The sequence below is a fragment of the Pogoniulus pusillus genome, chromosome 1 (genome assembly GCF_015220805.1).
Source record: "Pogoniulus pusillus isolate bPogPus1 chromosome 1, bPogPus1.pri, whole genome shotgun sequence".
Lineage (NCBI taxonomy): Eukaryota > Metazoa > Chordata > Aves > Piciformes > Lybiidae > Pogoniulus > Pogoniulus pusillus.
Window position 1 is genome coordinate 54,297,439 of NC_087264.1, and position 18,485 is coordinate 54,315,923.

General features: G+C 51.0%; 1 protein-coding gene across 1 annotated transcript in view; it reads left to right on the forward strand.

The window, feature by feature from the left end:
- CD82 (CD82 molecule) overlaps positions 1–17,173 on the forward strand; it is a 64,208-nt gene extending 47,035 nt beyond the window's left edge. The window contains exons 8-11 of the mRNA XM_064152556.1: positions 8,876–8,983; positions 12,813–12,998; positions 14,193–14,276; positions 15,094–17,173. Of these exons, the coding sequence (XP_064008626.1) occupies positions 8,876–8,983; positions 12,813–12,998; positions 14,193–14,276; positions 15,094–15,171 (456 nt within the window). The 3' untranslated portion in view covers positions 15,172–17,173. The remainder of the gene's footprint in view (positions 1–8,875; positions 8,984–12,812; positions 12,999–14,192; positions 14,277–15,093) is intronic.
- Positions 17,174–18,485: the final 1,312 nt, after the last annotated feature.

The following is an 18,485-nucleotide window of genomic DNA, read 5'->3' on the forward strand; positions in this document are numbered from 1 at the left end:
TGTCTTGGCTTTTGCCTTAGCATGTGCCAAAAAGGCCTGCACAGCAACAGACATTGACGTGTCTTCTGGAGGGTTTGAATCATTGGGGGTCTGACCTGGGGTCTGTGAGTTCAGATCTGCCTTAGAGCTAACAGGGTTCTGGTCTGCTGGCTGGGGATTCGAACCGGCTGAGCTGGTGTTACCAGTGTTAGTGGGTATATTCTGACTCTGAGTGCTTGTCTGTACTCCTGGGATGCCTGCCAATCCTGACGTGTTTTTATCTTTGTTATCATTCCTGCCAGGAACATTGGCAGTCTTCCCAGAATCTGGAGAGAGGGGTATAGTCGCTCACTGTTGTGAAGGAGGTGGTGCTCCTTGTTGTGACCCTGGCTGGGAAGAAGCAGATAATTGTGTTCCCTTGTTTTGGTTTGGTTTTGAGACAGAAACTTTTCTAGTTCTTGCAGGCACTGCATTTGAATTTTTCACAGGTAATGCCAGAATTAATATGAAAATTAAACCCATAAGACATACATTAACACATGAGAGTAGCAACACAGTTTTACATCAGCATCCACCTAAACACATGTCTGGCATCCCAGTTCTGGGGTTAATTACCCTCATGAGGGCTGTAGTTAAAGCAGTATTTTGATTGCTTGTAGTATTACTGACAAAATACCCCTGTAATGTTACTGGTAAGATTTTCAGTGACATTAAAACCAGCATACCCAAGAATGAAATCACCCCAGGACCAGAAAACATCTGTAACTTTAGCTTTAGCCTTCGTATAAGCTAGATTAAGAAAGTAAGCAACAATTTGAGTTTTTATCCAATTAAATGCCAAAAAACATAACCCAGACCAGATTAGAGCCCTCACCAAGTACAATAGCTGCTTAATTAACAGTCACTCAAATGAATCTTGCCCCACGTTGGGGAAGCCAAATAAAAGATGTGGTGGTTTGGCTGTTACCCGCCCCCCCCACCACCACTTTAGAAGGTACCTCAGCTAACTCAGATGGACTCTGGGAATATAAATGAAGCTATTTATTTACAGCTAGCACAATATACAAGCAGCTATTTACAGTATATACAGTTATAGACAGAAATATACAAAGTAAGAATAATACAAAAACACAACTCCCCTCCCAGAAACCTGAGTCCCCAGGAGGAGCTCTCAACCGCCCCTGCACCTTCCCCCTGCCCCTCTCAACCTTACCCCAGTCCTGAGAAAGAATAGAGGTTCAGCCAAGAGGTTAAGAAGCAAGGTTACCGGCAGTGAGGTTAGGGAGATGCAGCTCAGTCTGAAGCCAAAAGCAGAGTGAAGATGGTGAAAAGTGTTATCTAATGTTTACTTTCTTGTTCCCATACCTCTCAGTGAGACTGTGAGGGAAGGAGATATAACCATTGTTTTCCTTTCATAGCCAATTATCTACTTTCTCTCACCAAAACATTCTACCCTGCTTCAAACTAGCACACCCCCTCTTTTTCTTTTCAAAGAAAGGGAATTAGATGTAGAGAGGTGAACCACACCCAAATAGTCTCACTTTGATTTCAGAGTTAAAAGGGAAAAGTGTAACAATAAATAAAAGGTATTTGAGGTAGGGGAGTTACAAAAAGGTACAGGGAAGGGAAAAGAAGATGCAAAACCTGTAAATACAACCAGATGGATGGCAATGGTTTTGTCTGCCTCGTGGTAAAACAGAGTGGCTGTAAACAGGATGGTGATGCTGGCGAGCAGGGAGGCAGGGCCAGAGAGCGAGAGAAAGAGCAAATTCCTCTGTTTTTACAGGGGGGATAGACAGAAAGTGGGAGTGGGCTAAACACCATGCCTGGAGAAAGGGTCTGACCCACCCCTGGGGAGGGTTCAGGAGGACCTGGGGTCAGGGTCAAGACCACTCCCCCAATAGGGTTAACCCTTTACACTGCTGCAGACTATTGCTTCAGCATGGAGCTGCCATCAGCGGTAGCAGCCTGAGCGGTTGCTTTTCTGGTTGGCCACCACCTTCCTTGTGTTGTCTTCTTTCAGTCCCACATCTGTGTATAAAGCTCTCTCCTCTTTGCCTGAGAGCAAACTCAAATGTCTGACAGATCCTGTTTGAACAAAAAGCCAAGTGGTTTAAGGTTTTTGGTCAGGAATGTAGCTTCCCAGGGTAAGGTTCTGGAGCTCCAAAGCACTTGGTCGTGTAAAGGGAATAACTTAGGAGCTAGTGGAGTGCTTTGCAACCTGGCTGTAGGTTCTCTGGTTGTGGCAGTGCCAGATCAGTTCTCCAGCTGTTTGACAGCTAAACTGTGAGTGGAAAATATTATAACCATGGAGTCCCTGCTGGTTTCTCTCAGTCTTCAGGTATAAGTTCTAGGTAACCTTCCCCTTTGCTACCAAGAGAGACATGAAAGGAGGCTGCAGTGAGGTGAGGGTTGTTCTCTTCTCCCTAGTATCAGGGGATAGAATAAGAGGAAATGGCCTGCAATTGTGTTGGGGAGAGTTAGGTTGGAGATGAGGAACAATTTCTTTGCTGCAGGAGGGGTCAGGAATTGGAACAGGCTGCCCAGGGAGGTGGTGGAGTCACATGAAAAAAGAAACATGGCACTTCAGGACAATGTTTGATGGCCATGGTGGTGTTGGGTCGATGGCTGGACTTGATCACCTTGGAGACCTTTTCCAATCAAAATAATTCTATAGTAACTGTGTACCTATCCTACTGCATGGCTGTGCCAGGCTTCCTGATAGGTGGTTTTGGCAAGCAGGTGGTTGAGGAGGTGATGGATGGGGTCTGGTAGTGAAGTTTGGAGGCAGGTGCCTGCCCCCAACATAGCTGTTAGGAACTTTGGAGAAGTGGTTGTGGTGACTGTGAGCAGCTGTTGGTTGGGTTCCTTGCCAAATGTGTGAACACAGCTTGCTCTCAGAGCTTGCTGAAGCTGAAGGGGAAACCAGAACGTGGGTAGCTGCTGTGTAAAGTTACAGCTTGGAACAAGCTGCTGATTCTGAAGCAGCTTTGACTAATGCAGAGGAGGAGATGTTGGAGTGGGCATTCCCCTGCAGTGGGGAAACAGGACTTTTCAGGCTATGAAATTCCATACCTCCCTTGGCATTTCCCCACCAGCTGGCACTCTGCTCTAGAAAGTCCACATTTTGAGCTGTAGCTCTTCAGCTGAACCTCAGTCAGACTAGGAAGAGAATGCAAGTGCTGGGGGTTGTTCTGGAGAGCCCCAGGGAGAGAAGAGAGGCGCTGGGGGTGGTTCTGCAGAGCCCTAGGAGCTGGTGTGGCTGAGGTCATCACTTGTGGAGATCTGGCAGAAGGGTGGAAGAAGCTGGGTTTTGGTCAGATGCTCCTGTTCAGTTCTCAGTGAACAAAACTTATGGAAAAGCTCTTCCAGAGCCCTTCTGTTTCACAGACCCTCCAGAATACCTGCCTGGAGCATTGAGATACAGTTTGGGGAAGGCCTTGGCTGAAAGTTCCCCCGGGCTGGTTTGTGGCCATGCTTCAGCGGTGCTACGTAGGCCGCTCTGCTTCTCTTGCTGCATGTCATCCTGGGGCAGCTCTGAGCACAGCAGAGCACCCTGAATGCTGCCCAGGGGCCAGCTCCAGCTGTCTGTTGAGTTCTCTTTGGGCTTGCTCCCTTCCGGCTTCAGGAACTTCGTTAGAAAGAAAACAAGGAGTAACAAGAGTGGAGGAAAGGGGAGCTCAGATCCAGTAGCAAGGTGATAATCACAGAAACATGGAATGTTAGGGTTGGAAAGGACCTCAAAAGTTCATTCAGTCTAACCCTCCTGCCAGAGCAGGATCAGCTAGAGCAAGTTTGGAATGTGTCCAGACAATGAGACTTCACAGCCTCTCTGGACAGCCTGCTCCAAGGTTCCAGCATGCTCACAGTGAAAAAGTGTTTCCACCTGTTCAGGTGGAACCTCCTCTGCTCCAGCCTGCATCCAGTGCTTCTTGTCCTATTATTGGACATCCCTGACCAGAGCCTGTCTGCATCCTCCTGACTCTGCCCTGCACATCTTTATCAGCAGCAATGAGGGCAGCCCTAAGGCTCTTCTCTGCCTTTCATAAGTCTCATTCTCCCTGCCCTTCCCCAGCAGCATTACCCTTCTCTGCACTCTCTCCAGCACCTCCACATCCCTCTTGTAACGAGGTGCCCAAAACTGAACACCATGCTCAAGGTGTGACCTCACCAGAGCCGAGTACAAAGGCACAATCACCTCCCTGCTCCTGCTGGACACAGCCTTTCTAATCCCAGCCAAGATGCCATTCGCTTTCTTTGCCACCTGGGCACGCTGCTGGCTCATTCAGTTGCAGTTACAACTCCCAAGTCCCTTTTAGCCAGTCAGCTCTCCAGCCACACTGCCCCAAGCCTGTAGCAGCATTAAGTGGGGTTGTGGTCCAGGTGCAGGAGCTGGCACTTCCCTACAATCTGTCAGTGACTGATCCTGTGTGGTGTGATGGTTTTGCTGTTCATTTTTAGAGCTGACAAATTAATAACCACCAACATTGCCCTCCTTTGTGAGCCAAAGGTTGCTGCTCACCTACATCTGGTGGGTCACAAGCACCTGAACATGGGCTCTGGGGACAGGGACTAGCGAACCAGGGAGTCCTGGTGGACCACAGGATGACTATGAGCCAGTGATGTGCTTTTGTGGCCAATGACATCCTGGGATGTATGAAGAAGAATGTGGCCAGCAGGCTGAGGGAGGTTCTCCTCCTCTACTGAGATCTGGTGAGGCCTCATCTGGAGTACTATGTCCAGTTCTGGGCTCCCCATTTCAAGAGGGACAGGCATTTGCTGGAAAGAGTACAGCAAAGGGCTAACCAAGCTGATAAGAGGACTGGAACATCTCTGATGGGGAAAGACTGAGAGAATTGGCTTTTCAGTCTGGAGAAGAGCAGACAGAGGCAGGGATCTCATCAATGCTGATCAGTCCTGGAAGGGTGGGTGGCAGAAGGCTGTCTTTCTTGGTGCTCAGTGACAGGACAAGGGCTAATAGGCACAAACTTGAATATAGGAAGTTCCATCTAAACATGAGGAGGAACTTCAAGGGTGGTGGAGCACTGAAACCATTTGCCCAGAGTGGTGGTGGAGTCTCTGCATCTGGAGACATTCAACTGCCCCTGGATGTGTTCCTGCATGAACTTGCCTTGGTAGGGAGGTTGGACTCCATGATCTCCAGAGGTCCCCTCTAACCCTGACTGTTCTGTGATTCCATGAAGGAAAAAGGTCTGTCTGGTCCTAGCCCACAGTTCTCTGCAGCTTGTCTGTAAATGCCTTGAGCAAGGAGAGTTGTTCTGGGGGATTGTCCTGCTTGCTTGCTGCTGTTTGCAGCAAACAGACCTGCAGGAGGCCTGCAGCCACTTGCCTGAAGCCAGGGACTGTGGGTTAGTTCCAGGATCTGACCCAGTGCCTGGGGTGATGAGAGCCTCCTTGTGTGTATTTTAGATGCTAATAAACACTGGGGGAAGCACCTAGCTGGAGGCTCAGGCAGAGGGACAGAATGGATGACTGACAGAAGCCTCCAGTGATCAAGACTGGAATCAAAGAGCTGTACTCTTGTGTGTGGTGTTCAGCTGTCCCCAGCTCATGTGAAGGGGAGACAGAGTTCTGCTGCTTTTTCTGGCAGTGCTCCCTGGCTTTGGTATGCTTCGAATGTGTCTTCTGCTTCTGGGCTAGCTCAGGCTGGCAAGCAGCAGGAGCCCAGAAAGCAAGGATTACCATTTCTGGGAGCAGTTGGGCTCCACACAGCACCAAGTCCTGAGCTTAAATGTGTGTGAGGGTGATGAGGATGGTGAAAGCCTGCTGAAGCATTTGTTGTGCCACTCTGGCTGGTTTTCCTCTGCTGAGCAGAGAGCTGCTCAGCTGCAGGTGCCTGTTTGTCCTTTGGGCTGGCCTGCTGGCTAAGGCCATCAACAAGCTGCTTGTGTGTGCTCTCCTGCTGCTGCTGATCACAGGTTGTCAGAGGTTGGAAAGGACCCAAGGAGATCGAGTCCAACCTCCCTGCAGAGCAGGACCACACATTCTAGCACAGATCACAGAGGAACACATCCAGACAGGCCTTGAAAGCCTCCAGAGGAGGAGACTCTGCAGCCTCTCTGGGCAGCCTGTGCCAGTGCTCTGGGACCCTTCCAGTAAAGAAGTTCCCCCTTGTGTTGAGCTGGAACCTCCTGTGCTGCAGCTTACACCCATTGCTCCTTGTCATATTGCAGGGAGCAGTGAGCAGAGCCTGTCCCCTGCTCCTGACCCCCAGCCCTCAGGTGTTTATAAACATTGATTAAATCCCCTCTCAGTCTTCTCTTCTCCAGACTGCACAGCCCCAGGTCCCTCAGCCTCTCCTCATCAGGCAGTGCTCCAGTCCCCTAATCATCCTTGTAGCCCTCCACTGGACCTTCTCCAGCAGATCCCTGTCCTTCTTAAACTGGGGAGCCCAAAACTGTTGGTGTGGTATTCCTCCTTTCTCCATCTGTTTTCTGGAACACCTAAGAATGCCTCAAGTTTTATTTACCTTTTAGAAAGCAGAGCTGTTTGAAGGACTTCTTGTCTGTACTTGTGTAGGAGGAGAGGAAGAGCAGAGATACAGCTTCCCTCTGCAGCTGTGTTTGGGGACATCAGAATCACAGGAAGGGACATTTCAAGATGATCTAATCCAACCCCTGTGCAGCCAGCAGAAACATCTGCAACTAGAGCAGGTCGCTCAGAGCCACAATCAACCTGACCTGGAATGGTTCCAGTGATGGGACTTCTGCTGTCTCTCTGTGCAAGCTGGGCCAGGGTCTCACCACCCTCATTGTGAAAGTTTTCTTCTCTCCAGTCTGGATCCTCCTCTTTATAGTTCAAACCATCACTCCTTGTGCCGTCTCAACAGGTCCTGCTCGAAAGTCTGTCCCCAGCGTTCTGATAAGCCCCTTCAAGTGCTACAAGGCCACCAGAATGTCTCCCTGGAGCTTTCTCTCCTCCAGGCTGAACAACCCAAACTCTCAGCCTGGCTTCCCAGCATTGCTGTGACCTCCTCTGGCCTCACTCCAACAGGTCCCTGTGCTGAGAACTCCAGAGCTGGCTGGCCCCAGCACTACAGGTGGGGTCTTAGCAGAGCAGAGGGACAGAATCCCCTTCCTCGACCTGCTGGCCACAAGGGGCATCTAGTTTGGGTCCTGTCTCTCCTTGTGGTCACAGGTGGGGTCCTTGCAGAAGTGACACCAGTATTCACCTGGCTAAGTAGCCAAGAGTCACGTGGGCCCGAGGTAGGACAACAAACCCATGTTTCTCCCTGCCTCTCTCTGCATGTGGAGCAGCAGTGTGTGGGAGGGGTGAGGGTGGGAACACAGAGGTTCAGTAACTGATAAGGCTTATGGCAGCAGCTGAGGCCAATCTCATTAGTGAGAACCAGGTCATGTTGCCTCGGTTTGCAGGGAAGGAAAAGGGGAAGCACAGTAATTGAAAGGGGAAGAGCTAGGCAGCGTGAGAGGAAAGATCATGGAGCTCCCATCTGTCTGGCCTGGCATTGCTGATCCCAGTGGGCTGTGCTGCAGTTCTCCTTGGAAGAAGAGCTACTGCTGAGGAGAAGCTTCTCTAACAGTGGACACTGCTTCCTCTTGCTGGGTGTCCCTGGGTTTGTAGAAGGAAAAGGAGCAAACTGCTTCCACCACAGATGTGGGCTGGGAGCATCCTGTTACTGAGGCAGCTGAAACTCTATTCCATCCCTCAAGCACTCCAGTGACACTTCCATCTAACCTCTTGTGATCTGGGGCTGTCCTTAGCAGGAACAGCTCTCTTCAGGTCTTCTCAGGGCTGAGAAGGGCTTCGGAAGAGGAGGGCAAAAGGAAGATGGTGAGGGAGTCTGCTGGGTTGCAACTTGCACTTGTCATCAAACCAAAAGGTGATGTGAATATCTCTGGCTAGGGACTGGGAGAGAAGAGACCCCTGACGAGGCTGCTAATGAGCAGGTTAGAGAAGACATGAGTTTGGGGAGAGGCAAATAAGTGAGATAGGAAAGTTTTCCTTGACTCTGTCAGAAGACCCAACTGGGTACAGGAACAGAGTGGCTCTTACCTTCCCACAGGCTGGAGATGAGCTGCAGCAGCTGAGGTCCTGGACCAGTCTCACCTCCAGTGCCAGGCTGCAAGTAGTGGTGAGGCTTTGAGTCAGTCCTGTCCTTCAGCTCACACCTCTGTCTCTTCTGAGGCAGGCAGCAGTTGTCCAGCCTGTGTCTTGCCAGGATAACCATACCCAGTTCTATTTCTTTATTGCTCAGCAGGTTTGTAGCCCTTCCCTGTGCCTGGACAAGGATGTCCTGGGACAGGCTGGTGCTTTGGCTGTGGCATTGCAGAGCACAGATGCTGTCTTGCCTTCCCTTCTAGACAGACTGTTGATATCACCTGAACTTGCTACTTTTTGCCTTTAGATTTGGTTATGTGACCAAAGCTGAGTAGCTGTACCCTAAACCTCAAAGCAAATCACAGAATGGTTTGTGTGGGAAGAGACCTTAAAGGTCACCTGGTTCCAAACCCTCACTGTGGGCAGGGACACCTTCCACTAGCTCAGATCCTCATCCAGCCAGATAGTTTCCAGGTGAGGACACTTCTTCTCACAGCAAAATATCTTCTTCATCCAAATTACTGTCTTCTCCTTGAGTTGGGGACCAATCAGTTCACCTCTGTGGTGCTGTATCATGGAATGGTTTAGGTTGGAAGGGACCTTGAAGATCATCCAGTTCCAACCCCCCTGCCATAGGCAGGGACACCTCTCACTAGCCCAGGTTGCTCAATGCCTCATCCAACATGGCCTTGAAGACCTCCAGGGATGGAGCATCCACAGCCTCCCTGGGCAACCTGTTCCAGTGTCTCACCACCCTCCCTGTGAAGCACCTCAAAGAAACTGACTGACCTAAGTCTGCCTTTCTCTCCCTTGTCAGCTGAAAGAGGAGTTGTCCCGCATAGTTGAACGCCTGATTAAAGATTATGACCCCATGGATGATGAGCAGAGGAACCTACAAGATGCGTGGGACTATGTGCAGAGACAGGTGAGTCCCAGTGTAGACAGCAAGAGGCAGGTGATGGTGTTTGTCAGCCCACCCAGGGGCCTTTGGAAGTCTGCTGAGGGCAAGGAAACTCCTTGTTGCTAGACACTTGGTGACCTGGTGGGTCTGCAGAGTCAGGTTTGGTGCCTGCAGGCTAGGGAAGTGTCTTGCCTTGCTCTTGCTAGGTAGGCCCCTGAGCCAGTCCTGCACAGGGGCTGTTAGCGCTGCCTGCTATCATAGAATGGCTTCAGCTGGAAGGGACCTCGGGGCTCATTGGCTCCAGCCTGGCAGGACACCTCTCAATGAGGCTTGGTTGGTCAAGGCCTCATCCAGTCTGATCTTCAACGGCTCCAGGGAGGAGGCGTCCACAGCCTCTCTGGGCAACCCCTTCCAAAGTCTCAGCACCCTTGTACTGGAGAACTTCTTCTTCAGCTCCAATCTAGCCCTGCTCTCCCTCAGCTTCAAACCATTCCCTCTTATGCTGTTTCTATACACCATTATATAAAGTCCCTCTCTAGCCTTCCTTCAGGTACTGGAAGGTAGCTCTAAGGTCCCCCTGGCATCTTCTCCAGGCTGAGCACCCCCAGCTGCCTCAGCCTGTCCTGATAGCAGAGGTGCTTCAGCCCTTGCATCATCTTTATGACCTCCTCTGGACTCACTTCAGCAGCTCTGTGTCCTACTTATGCTGGGGACACCAGAACTGGAGGCAGTGTTGGAGGGGAAGTCTCAGCAGAGCAGGGTAAGGGGGCAGAATCCTCTCTCTTGCCCTGCTGGCTGCACTCTTTTTGATGCTGTCCCACACACATCTGCCTTCTGGGCACTACTGCCTAATCAATCAACACCTCCCCTGTTGTTACCCTGGCTGTGTAACCTGTCAGCTGGCACCCAACACTTATCTGTGTCTGCAGGGCATCCAAAGCAGGGTCCTGCTTACTGCCAGGCAGGGTCAGTGATGCTGACTCCTTGGTGTATGTGGCTGCCTTCTTGTGATGGCTCTTCTGCAAGTGTCAGCAGTGTTGGGAGCCATCCAGCTGCTCATGGTTGCTGCTTTTAGCATCAGGGTCAGCACTTGAGCAACTAGGGCAGTGCTTAGATGTGCTGGAGTCATGCTAGCTGTTGGCTGCCAAGCCACAAGCTGGAGAGCTGGCTGGTGTGGATAAGTGCATGCCCAGCTGCTGTGTTGTAAGTACCAGGGAGGGCCTTTTTCTTCTGGTGGTTCTTCAGTCCTCCAAACACTGACCTGCAGGAGTTCTCCTCCTCAGAGGGAGAATGATTGATCACTGTAGCTGCATCTGTTTGTTGGTGGACTCAAGAGAATCCTCAGTCTGCTGTGGAGAAAAGATCCTCCTTGAGCCTTTTCTTTAGGAAGAGAAGGTGGTTTAGTAGAGGTGATGCCAAGTATTAGGTGAAGTGCAGTTACAAGTCAAGCCTTAGGTGTCCAATTCCTCTCCCGTGCCAAAGTTAACATGTAAAAGGAGGTCAGTATGGTGTGAGACCTGCCTTGGAGTTAGAGCCCAAATCCCTATGAAGCAGAGGTACTTCCTTCCAGGAGCTGCATCTTCAATGCTTGCTTGGAAACCAGCTGCTCGTCCTGGTATGAGTGCTCAGCTGTTTGCAGCTCCACCTTCATGCCTGTTAGGTTGAAGCAGAGTGTTCCATTTGCTTTCAAGCAGAGGGTGAATTTTCCTTAGAACACCTGAAGTTTGATAGCCTTCCTTGTTTGGTACCACCATGTGAGCACAGGGGTCCCTGCGGGGGAGATCTCAGCCTTTCCTGGGCTTCCCCAGGTGCTTTCCCCTCCAGCAGCCACAGGTTTCTCACGTGGCAGTGCAGGGCTGCCAGCCTTCCTCGGGAGGAAAAGTGTTCCTCATCCCATCTTACAGCCAGCTGCAGCAGGGGTGGGTGGGAAGTGGCTGAGGCTTGGTGGCCTGGCAACGCCATCGTGTGGTGGCTGGCAGTGTCCCCAGGGGCCACCAGCTCAGAGCTGTGGTGCCTTGCCCTTTGAGAACCAGAAAAGGAGAAGCTCCTGCTTCGTGCCAGTTGTGGTTTGGATTTGCATCCCAGCAGCTTGGAAACTTCCCACGCTGCTCAGAATTTTGGTAGCTAAATGAAATTATGTTTGCAAAAAGCAGACAGGATATTAGAGAAGCAACCAGGTTGGAAGAGACCTCCAAGATCACCCACTCCAACCTAGCACCCAGCCCTGTCCAATCAACTAGACTGTGGCACTAAGTGCCTAAGCCAGGCTTTTCTTGAACATCTCCAGGGACAGCAACTCCACCACCTCCCTGGGCAGTCCATTCCAATGCCAATCACTCTCTCTGTGAAGAACTTCCTCCTAACATCCAGCCTAGACCTCCCCTGGCACAACTTGAGACTGTGTCCCCTTGATCCCCCTGATCACAACCTGTGGGTCCTACTTGAAGGAAAATTAAGTTTTTAGGGTTTCAGTGAAATGGAAATGGCATCAGGAGTGAAAGAGGAGCTCAGAATGCTGTTATGCTGTTGAGATGCCTTTACCTACCCTTGATGTCTTGTCAACACCCTCCTCTCTTGCCTGCCTTGCCCCTCTCTCACCTGCTCTGCTGCCAGTGAACTGGAGTGACTAAGAAAGAAATCTCTCTCTTAAGGATTGCCACTCAAAATCACAGTGTTAGAGGTTGGAAGTGACCTCCTGAGATCATCCAGTCCAACCTGCCTGCTAAAGTGGGATCACCAAGGGTAGTCTGCATAGGAATGCATCCAGGCTGGGTTTGGAAAGTCTCCAGAGAAGGAGACTCCACAACCCCCCTGGGCAGCCTGCTCCAGTGCTCTTTCACCCTCACTGTAAACAAGTTTCTACTGGTGTAGAGGTGAAACCTGTGCTCAACTTTGTATCCATTGCTCCTTGTCTTATTACTGTGCAGCCCCAAAAAGAGGTTGTCCCTCTCCACTTGACACCCACCCCTCAGATATTTGTACACACTAATCAGATCTCCTCTCAGTCTTCTCCAGACTAAACAGTCCCAGGGTTCTCAGTTTCTCTTTGTAGGGGAGATGGTCAAGTCCCCCAGTCATTCTCGTGGTGCTGTGCTGGACTCTCCTCAGCAGGTCTCTGTCTCTCTTGAACTGAGGAGCCCAAAACTGGACACAATAGTCCAGGTGTAGTCTCACTAGGGCAGAGTAGAGAGGGAGAAGAACCTCCCTAGCTCTTTGTGTGATGCACCCCAGGATGCTATTAGCTGTCTTGGCCACAAGGGCACATTGCTGGCCCATGCAAAACTTGTTGTCCACCAGCACTCCAAGGTCTTTCTCTGTGAAGATGCTCTCCAGTAGAGCAATACACGGGACAACTGTCCTCCAGCTGGCCTACCACGAACTGCTAGCTTGCACCTTTACCTCTCCTCAGCATTGTCACCTGGAGGAAAGCTGAGGTTTGTTAGCCTTCAGTCAGCAAGAGCAAATCCAGATTATGCTCTAGAGGAATGAGGTCAGGCTGTTTGGCCTGGGAGTATCCAGGCTTCATGGGGTGAGGCTTGTGAAGAAGGACCCATGGTGGGCTAGGACTTCATGGATGAGCTGTGCCTTCTAGAAGTGGCCCTTTAGCTCTTGTGTTGATAGCAGAGTCCTCCTTTGCTGGGAGGTAATGCTTCTGTCTCCTAGCTGACCCTCTCAGTTATCACCTGGTGACTGGGGGGGTGTTCTAACATAGAGCAACCTGTCTGGCCTGAGTGGTGGAATTGGGTGAAGAGTTTCTGTGAGTTTCCACCTCCACATCCTGTTTGTTTTCACATGCAGCAGGTCACCAGCATGAAGCCCAAGCCCATGACCATCTCTTTCTCTGCTTCATTAGATCGCCTGCTGCGGCTGGACTGGAGCAAAGGACTGGGAAAGTAACAAGATTCTTGCCAACCAAAGCATGTCTAAGTATCCTTGCTCCTGCTCCAACAGCTCCAAGGATGCCCAGGCAGAGAGTGGCTTCTGTGACCTGACTGACCCAGTCAATGGCACCGCAGCCAACTGGCCTGTGCATGAGCAGGTGAGTGGCTGCCTCTGGGCCCCAAGGAGCCTCCACTGATATTGTGCAATTGTTTAGGCTGGAAAAGACCTTCCAAGAGGATTGAGTCCAACTGCCAACCCAGCACCACCAAGTCCACCACTAAAGAGTGTCCCTCAGCACCACATCTCCATGGCTTTTAAATATCTCCAGGGCTGGGGACTCCACCACTGCCCTGGGCAGCCTCTTCCGGGGCTTAACCCTCAGTTCAAGAAGTTGTTCTTCACATTCAACGTAAACCTGCCCTGGCACAACTTGAAGCCATTTTCTATCACCCTGTCAGTTGCCTCTTGGGAGAAGACACCAACCCCTACCTTGTTCCAGCCTCCTTTCATTTTGTTGTAAAGAGCAGTGAGGTCTTCCCTCAGCCTCCTTTTCTCCAGGCTGTACAACCTCAGTTCCCTCAGCTGCTTACCAGCCCTGTTCTCCAGACCTTTCACCAGCTTTGTTGCTGGTGACCTCCTTGGCCACCTGAGCACACTCTAACTCATCTTCAGCCAGTTGTTGACTGACACCCTCAGGTCCTTTTCTGGTGGGCAGTTTCCAGCCACTCTGCCCTAAGCCTGGAGTGTTTGTGGGCTGTTTGTGACCCAAGTGCAGGACCTAGTACTTGGAGTTCTTAAACCTCAACCTAGCCTGACCAGACCCCTCTGTAAATCCTCCCTACCCTCCAGCAGATCAATACTGCTACCCAGCTTAGTGTCACCTGCAAACTGACTGAGAGTGCATCCATCCCCTCGTCCAGATTATTGACAAAGACATCAAAGAGAACTGGCTCCAGGGAACACCACTGAGGACTGGTCACCAGCTGGGTTTAATTTCCATTCCTCATCACCCCTTGGCCCCAGCCAGCCAGTGAAGAGTCCACCTATTCAAGCTGTAAGCAGCCAGTTTCTTCAGGAGGATGCTGTGGGACACAGCTTCAAAGGCTTTTCTCTTCTGAGGATTGCTTAGAGGGATCTTTCATATCAGTATTGCTGTGGAAATTGAGGCAGAGAAAGGCAGGGATCATCCTCCCCTGTTCTGCTGAAGCCTCTGGGAAACTTAGAGTGGCATGTCCCTGGGGTAATCCCTGCATGCACAATCCCTGCATCCACAGTCCATCGATTGTGGATTTTCACTCCTGAGATACTTAGGTTTGTGCTGTTTTCCCCTGTGACCATTGCTTCTCCCTAGGGATGCATGGATGGTGTGGAAATGTGGTTGAAGGACAACCTTGGTGTCATTCTGGGGGTCTGCACAGGTGTGGCTGTTATAGAGGTGAGTCACTCCCTGGTGTGAATCCATAGTGGCTGTTTGAGAGGCAAAACTGCTTTGTCCAGTGGTAGACACCTTGATTTAATGGCAGCACAGTTCTGGCTCATGATGGTGTCCACCTGGAGCTTTGAACTGCTGTTGCCATCCATTAGATTAAAAATGGAACCCTTCATGGTTCCTGCTGCTGTTGCCTGATGCTTGGCAGTTCCCCAAGCAGCACTCCACTTCTCAGCTCCCACTTGTTGCCTTTTAACGCCTAGATAGATGGATTCCAGGTCAGAGCACATCTTCTCCCAGCAAAACATATTTTTCATCCCAATTATTGTCTTCTCCTTAAGTTGGGGACCAATCTGTTCACTTCTATGGTGTCATTATAGAATGGTTTGGGTTGGAAGGACCCTGAAGATCATCCAGTTCCAACTCCCCTGCCATAGGCAGGGATACTTTCCACTAGGCCAGGTTGTTCAAGGCCTCATCCAACCTGGCCTTGAACATCCCCAGGAAAGGGGCATCCACAACCTCTCTGGGCAATCTGTGCCAGTGTCTCCTCACTCCCACTGTAAAGAATTGCTTCCTAATCTCTAGTCTTGGTCTCCCCTCTTCCAGCTCAAAGCCATTTCCCCCGCCCTTCCACCACAAGCCCCTGTCAAAAGTACGCCCCCAGTTTTCTTATAATCCCCTTCAGGTACTGGATGGCCTCTAGAAGGTCTCTTCAGAGTCTTCATTTAAGAGGAGACCACTGTGGTGTTCTCCTCTCTACCACCCTTCCTTTCCACTTTATCTGCCTGGTGGCTGATTCTTTTCCCCTTCTTCCCTGCAGCTGCTGGGGATGATTCTGTCCATTTCCCTCTGCAAGAACATCCACAGTGAAGACTACACCAAAGTGCCCAAGTCTTGAGTTGGTCGACTCCAGAACTACAGCACCAGGCAGAAAGGAGCAAACAGAACATTCCTGCCTCATACCCAGACTGTCCAAACGTTGACCGTGATTCCTGTGACGTCCCATTTCTGATACCACTCTGCTAAGAACTCCCTAGAGCTGCAATACAGCCTGATCTGCTGGCAATAGGGTCCTCAGGCCACCTGCATCCAGCCTCTGGATTATTTCTACTTCAAGAGGCAGAACCTCACTGTCTTGTGTCACATGAGACACCATCTAACTTAAGGGGACAAAGCTTTTGCTGCCTGCTCCGTGTTAGTGCTATGTCATATCTCCATTCTGCAGCCCACTGGACCTAACACACGATAACTCCTCTCCCACCACATTCTGTCCCCACACATCTCTTCCCCTACCTCTCCAAGAAGTCCTCTTTGTCATGTGAGCCAGGATTGCTGTTGAGATCCCAGTGCTTTGGTAGCTTCACCTGCTTCCCTGACTTGTGGTGGTAACTAGTTGTGCTTTCTAGGCCTTCTGCTCCCTTGCAGTGAACCTACTTTGGCTGCTGCTGTGCACCTTCATCTGAGGTAGTGAGAGCTGCCCTCCTGCTCACGTCACCTGCTTCTGGAGACAGCCTTCAATCGCGCTCCTCCCTTTTGAGCACGATGAGAAGCCATCAGGAGGGAGCTAAGCCTGCCTGATCTTGGCATGGCCTGGCAAGTGGCGGTGGTGATGCTCTGATGAGAAGCCACTAGGAGGGAGCCAGTCCTGCCTAGTCCCAGCATGACTTGGGAGACAGTGGTGATGGTGCTCAGCTGCCTCTGAAATGGGTTCCTTCTGGGTTAGACACTTCAATGTTTCTCCTATTTGACATTTTCCTCTCCTAGAACTGCTCTGCTGGCTCCTCTCAGCTTGGAGGCACTTCAGAGGCTGCTACATAGCGTGAACTCAGCCCCAGGCTGGTTCTGCTGGGTGCATGCTTGGGTTGCCAACTTTTCTAGAGGTTGCAGTTTGCTTGATTCTTCTCCTGCCCCCTAGATGAAGGTGACATTGGTTAGATGTGGGCTTTGATCATGAACATGGAGGTATCTGACTGGATTGCTGAGCTGGATATTGGAGGTATCACTGCTGCTGCCACTGCCCAGTTGAGGTTCTGTGGTTCAGAGACAAGGATAAGTTCTTTTTATTTCACTTCCCCAGTCTCCTGACTCCACTGTGGTCTGGAGCCATGGCTGTGTCTTCAGCTCTGTCCCCAGTGGAAGCAGCTATGTGGCTGGTCTCGCAGGCTGAGTGGATTCTGTACCCAGTGGCTGGGCTGCCTGTGCTCCAACCAGCGGGCAGCAGCAAGGAGTAGTGTAGGTAGGACATGAATGTGGAAGAACACCCCTAGATAAGGAAGCTGGGTGCAAAACCTCCCTCTTGGAGGTGACTTGGCCATCACAGACTTTCTGCAGTTGCACATGGGTACAAGCACCCTAACAGCAGGAAGCCATATGAGAGAGTAGTGGTGGTCCTTGCCTGAGACCTGATCCAAGGTACTTGGTGAAGGAGCCTTTGCCTTACAGAGGTGGTCCCAGGACTCTCTTGTCAGGGGTGGGGTTGTAGAAGTAAATAGTTCCAGGGCATGGCTTCACTGCTTGGTTTTGCTTCTGGGAAGAGAGTCTCATGCAGGACATCAGAGTCCCCGTCTCTAGCTTGGTGAGAGTGGCTACAAACTCTGCCCCTGCTGCAGATCCCCTTCCAGCTGACCTGTGTTATGGCAGAAGGCACCTCCCTAGCAGCAAAGCTCGCTCGCTCCTGTAGCATGGAGCCTCTTCTCGCACCTGCTCTTGTCAGGTTCTGCTTGGGTTACAGATGCCAACTCCCAGCAGCAAGCAAAGAGGAACCCAGGCTGGGTTTCCTCTCTGTTCTCATCTGGTTTTAGCAACACCTTCCTGCTGGAAGAGGCACATGTACAGATACAGAAGTCTCTAGAGGGTGAATATTTCTGTAATAAAGACTTTGCTAAGAAACAAAAAAGAAATGGAGCTTGTGCCTTGCAGAGGTTTCCTCTCCACCCTCTTCTGCTCTGCCTGTGAGTAATGGACACCTTCCTTGTTCAAGGGAGCAAAAAGCTACCAAAAGCTTGAGGGCTGTGAAGATGCCGCCCAGCAAAGACAGGTGATCACCACCTTCCTGTCTTCTAGAGTAAGCTTTGCCTTGCTTTGTGATATCTGTCTGTTCTAGGGTGAGGTGAGTGGTGGCCCTGCTGCCTCCTAAGCTAAGGAGTCTTCTCTCTGAAGACGTCACTTCAGATCTCTCCAGGTATGAAGTCACATCTGTGAGCTTGCAGCCCAGAAGGCAGCTGTCTCCTGGGCTGATCCCCGGCAGTGTGGGCAGTAGGGGCAGGGAGGGGATTCTGCCTCTCTGCTCTGCTGAGCCCCCACCTGCAGTGCTGGGGCCAGCTCTGGAGTCCACAGCACAGACAGGGACCTGTTGGGTCAGGGCCAGAGGAGACTACAGCAGTGCTGGGAGGGCTGGAAGCCCTCTGCTGTGAGGCCAGGCTGAGAGAGTTGGGGTTGTTCAGCCTGCAGAAGAGAGGACTCTAGGAGCATCTGGTGGCTCTGTAGTGCTTAAAGGAGTGAATCAGAAAGCTAGGGACAGGCTTATCAGGTCCTCTTTTGACAGGACAGGGGTGATGGTTTAAGCTAGAGGAGGAGAGATTCAGACTGCAGAGGAGGAAATTGTTTACAATGAGGGCAGTGAGACCTTGGCCCATGTTGCCCAGTGTGGTGGTAGAAGCCCCATCTCTGGAAACATTCCAGGTCAAGTTGTTGGTGGCTCTGAGCAACCTGCTCTAGTTGCAGGTGTCCCTGCTCCTGCAGAGGTGTGGAACTAGATGGCCTTCAAGGTCGTTTTCCACCCAAACCATTTGATGATACTATAAGCCTCAGGGACTCAGTGACCAGATCTAAGCTTGCCACTATGCCTGTGGTACATACAGGTCTTGATAGCTAAGCTTCATCAAGTTTTGTTCCTTCTTTTTTCTTCCTACTGGCCCTCAGGCTGCTCTTTTGAAATACTGAGTTCTCAAGCTGAGGGATCCATTTCTGTGGCTTAGGCCACCACACACTGGGCTTTACTGCTTGAAATGCTCTTAGAAGCAGACAGAGCAATTGCATGAATCTTCTGATTGCTTGAGGGAAGCAAGATCAGAAGTGGTTTTGGAGGGTATCACAAGTATCACCAAGGTTGGAAGAGACCTCACAGATCATCAAGTCCAACCCTTTACCACAGTGCCCAAGGCTAGACCATGGCACCAAGTGCCACATCCAACCTTGCCTTGAACTGCCCCA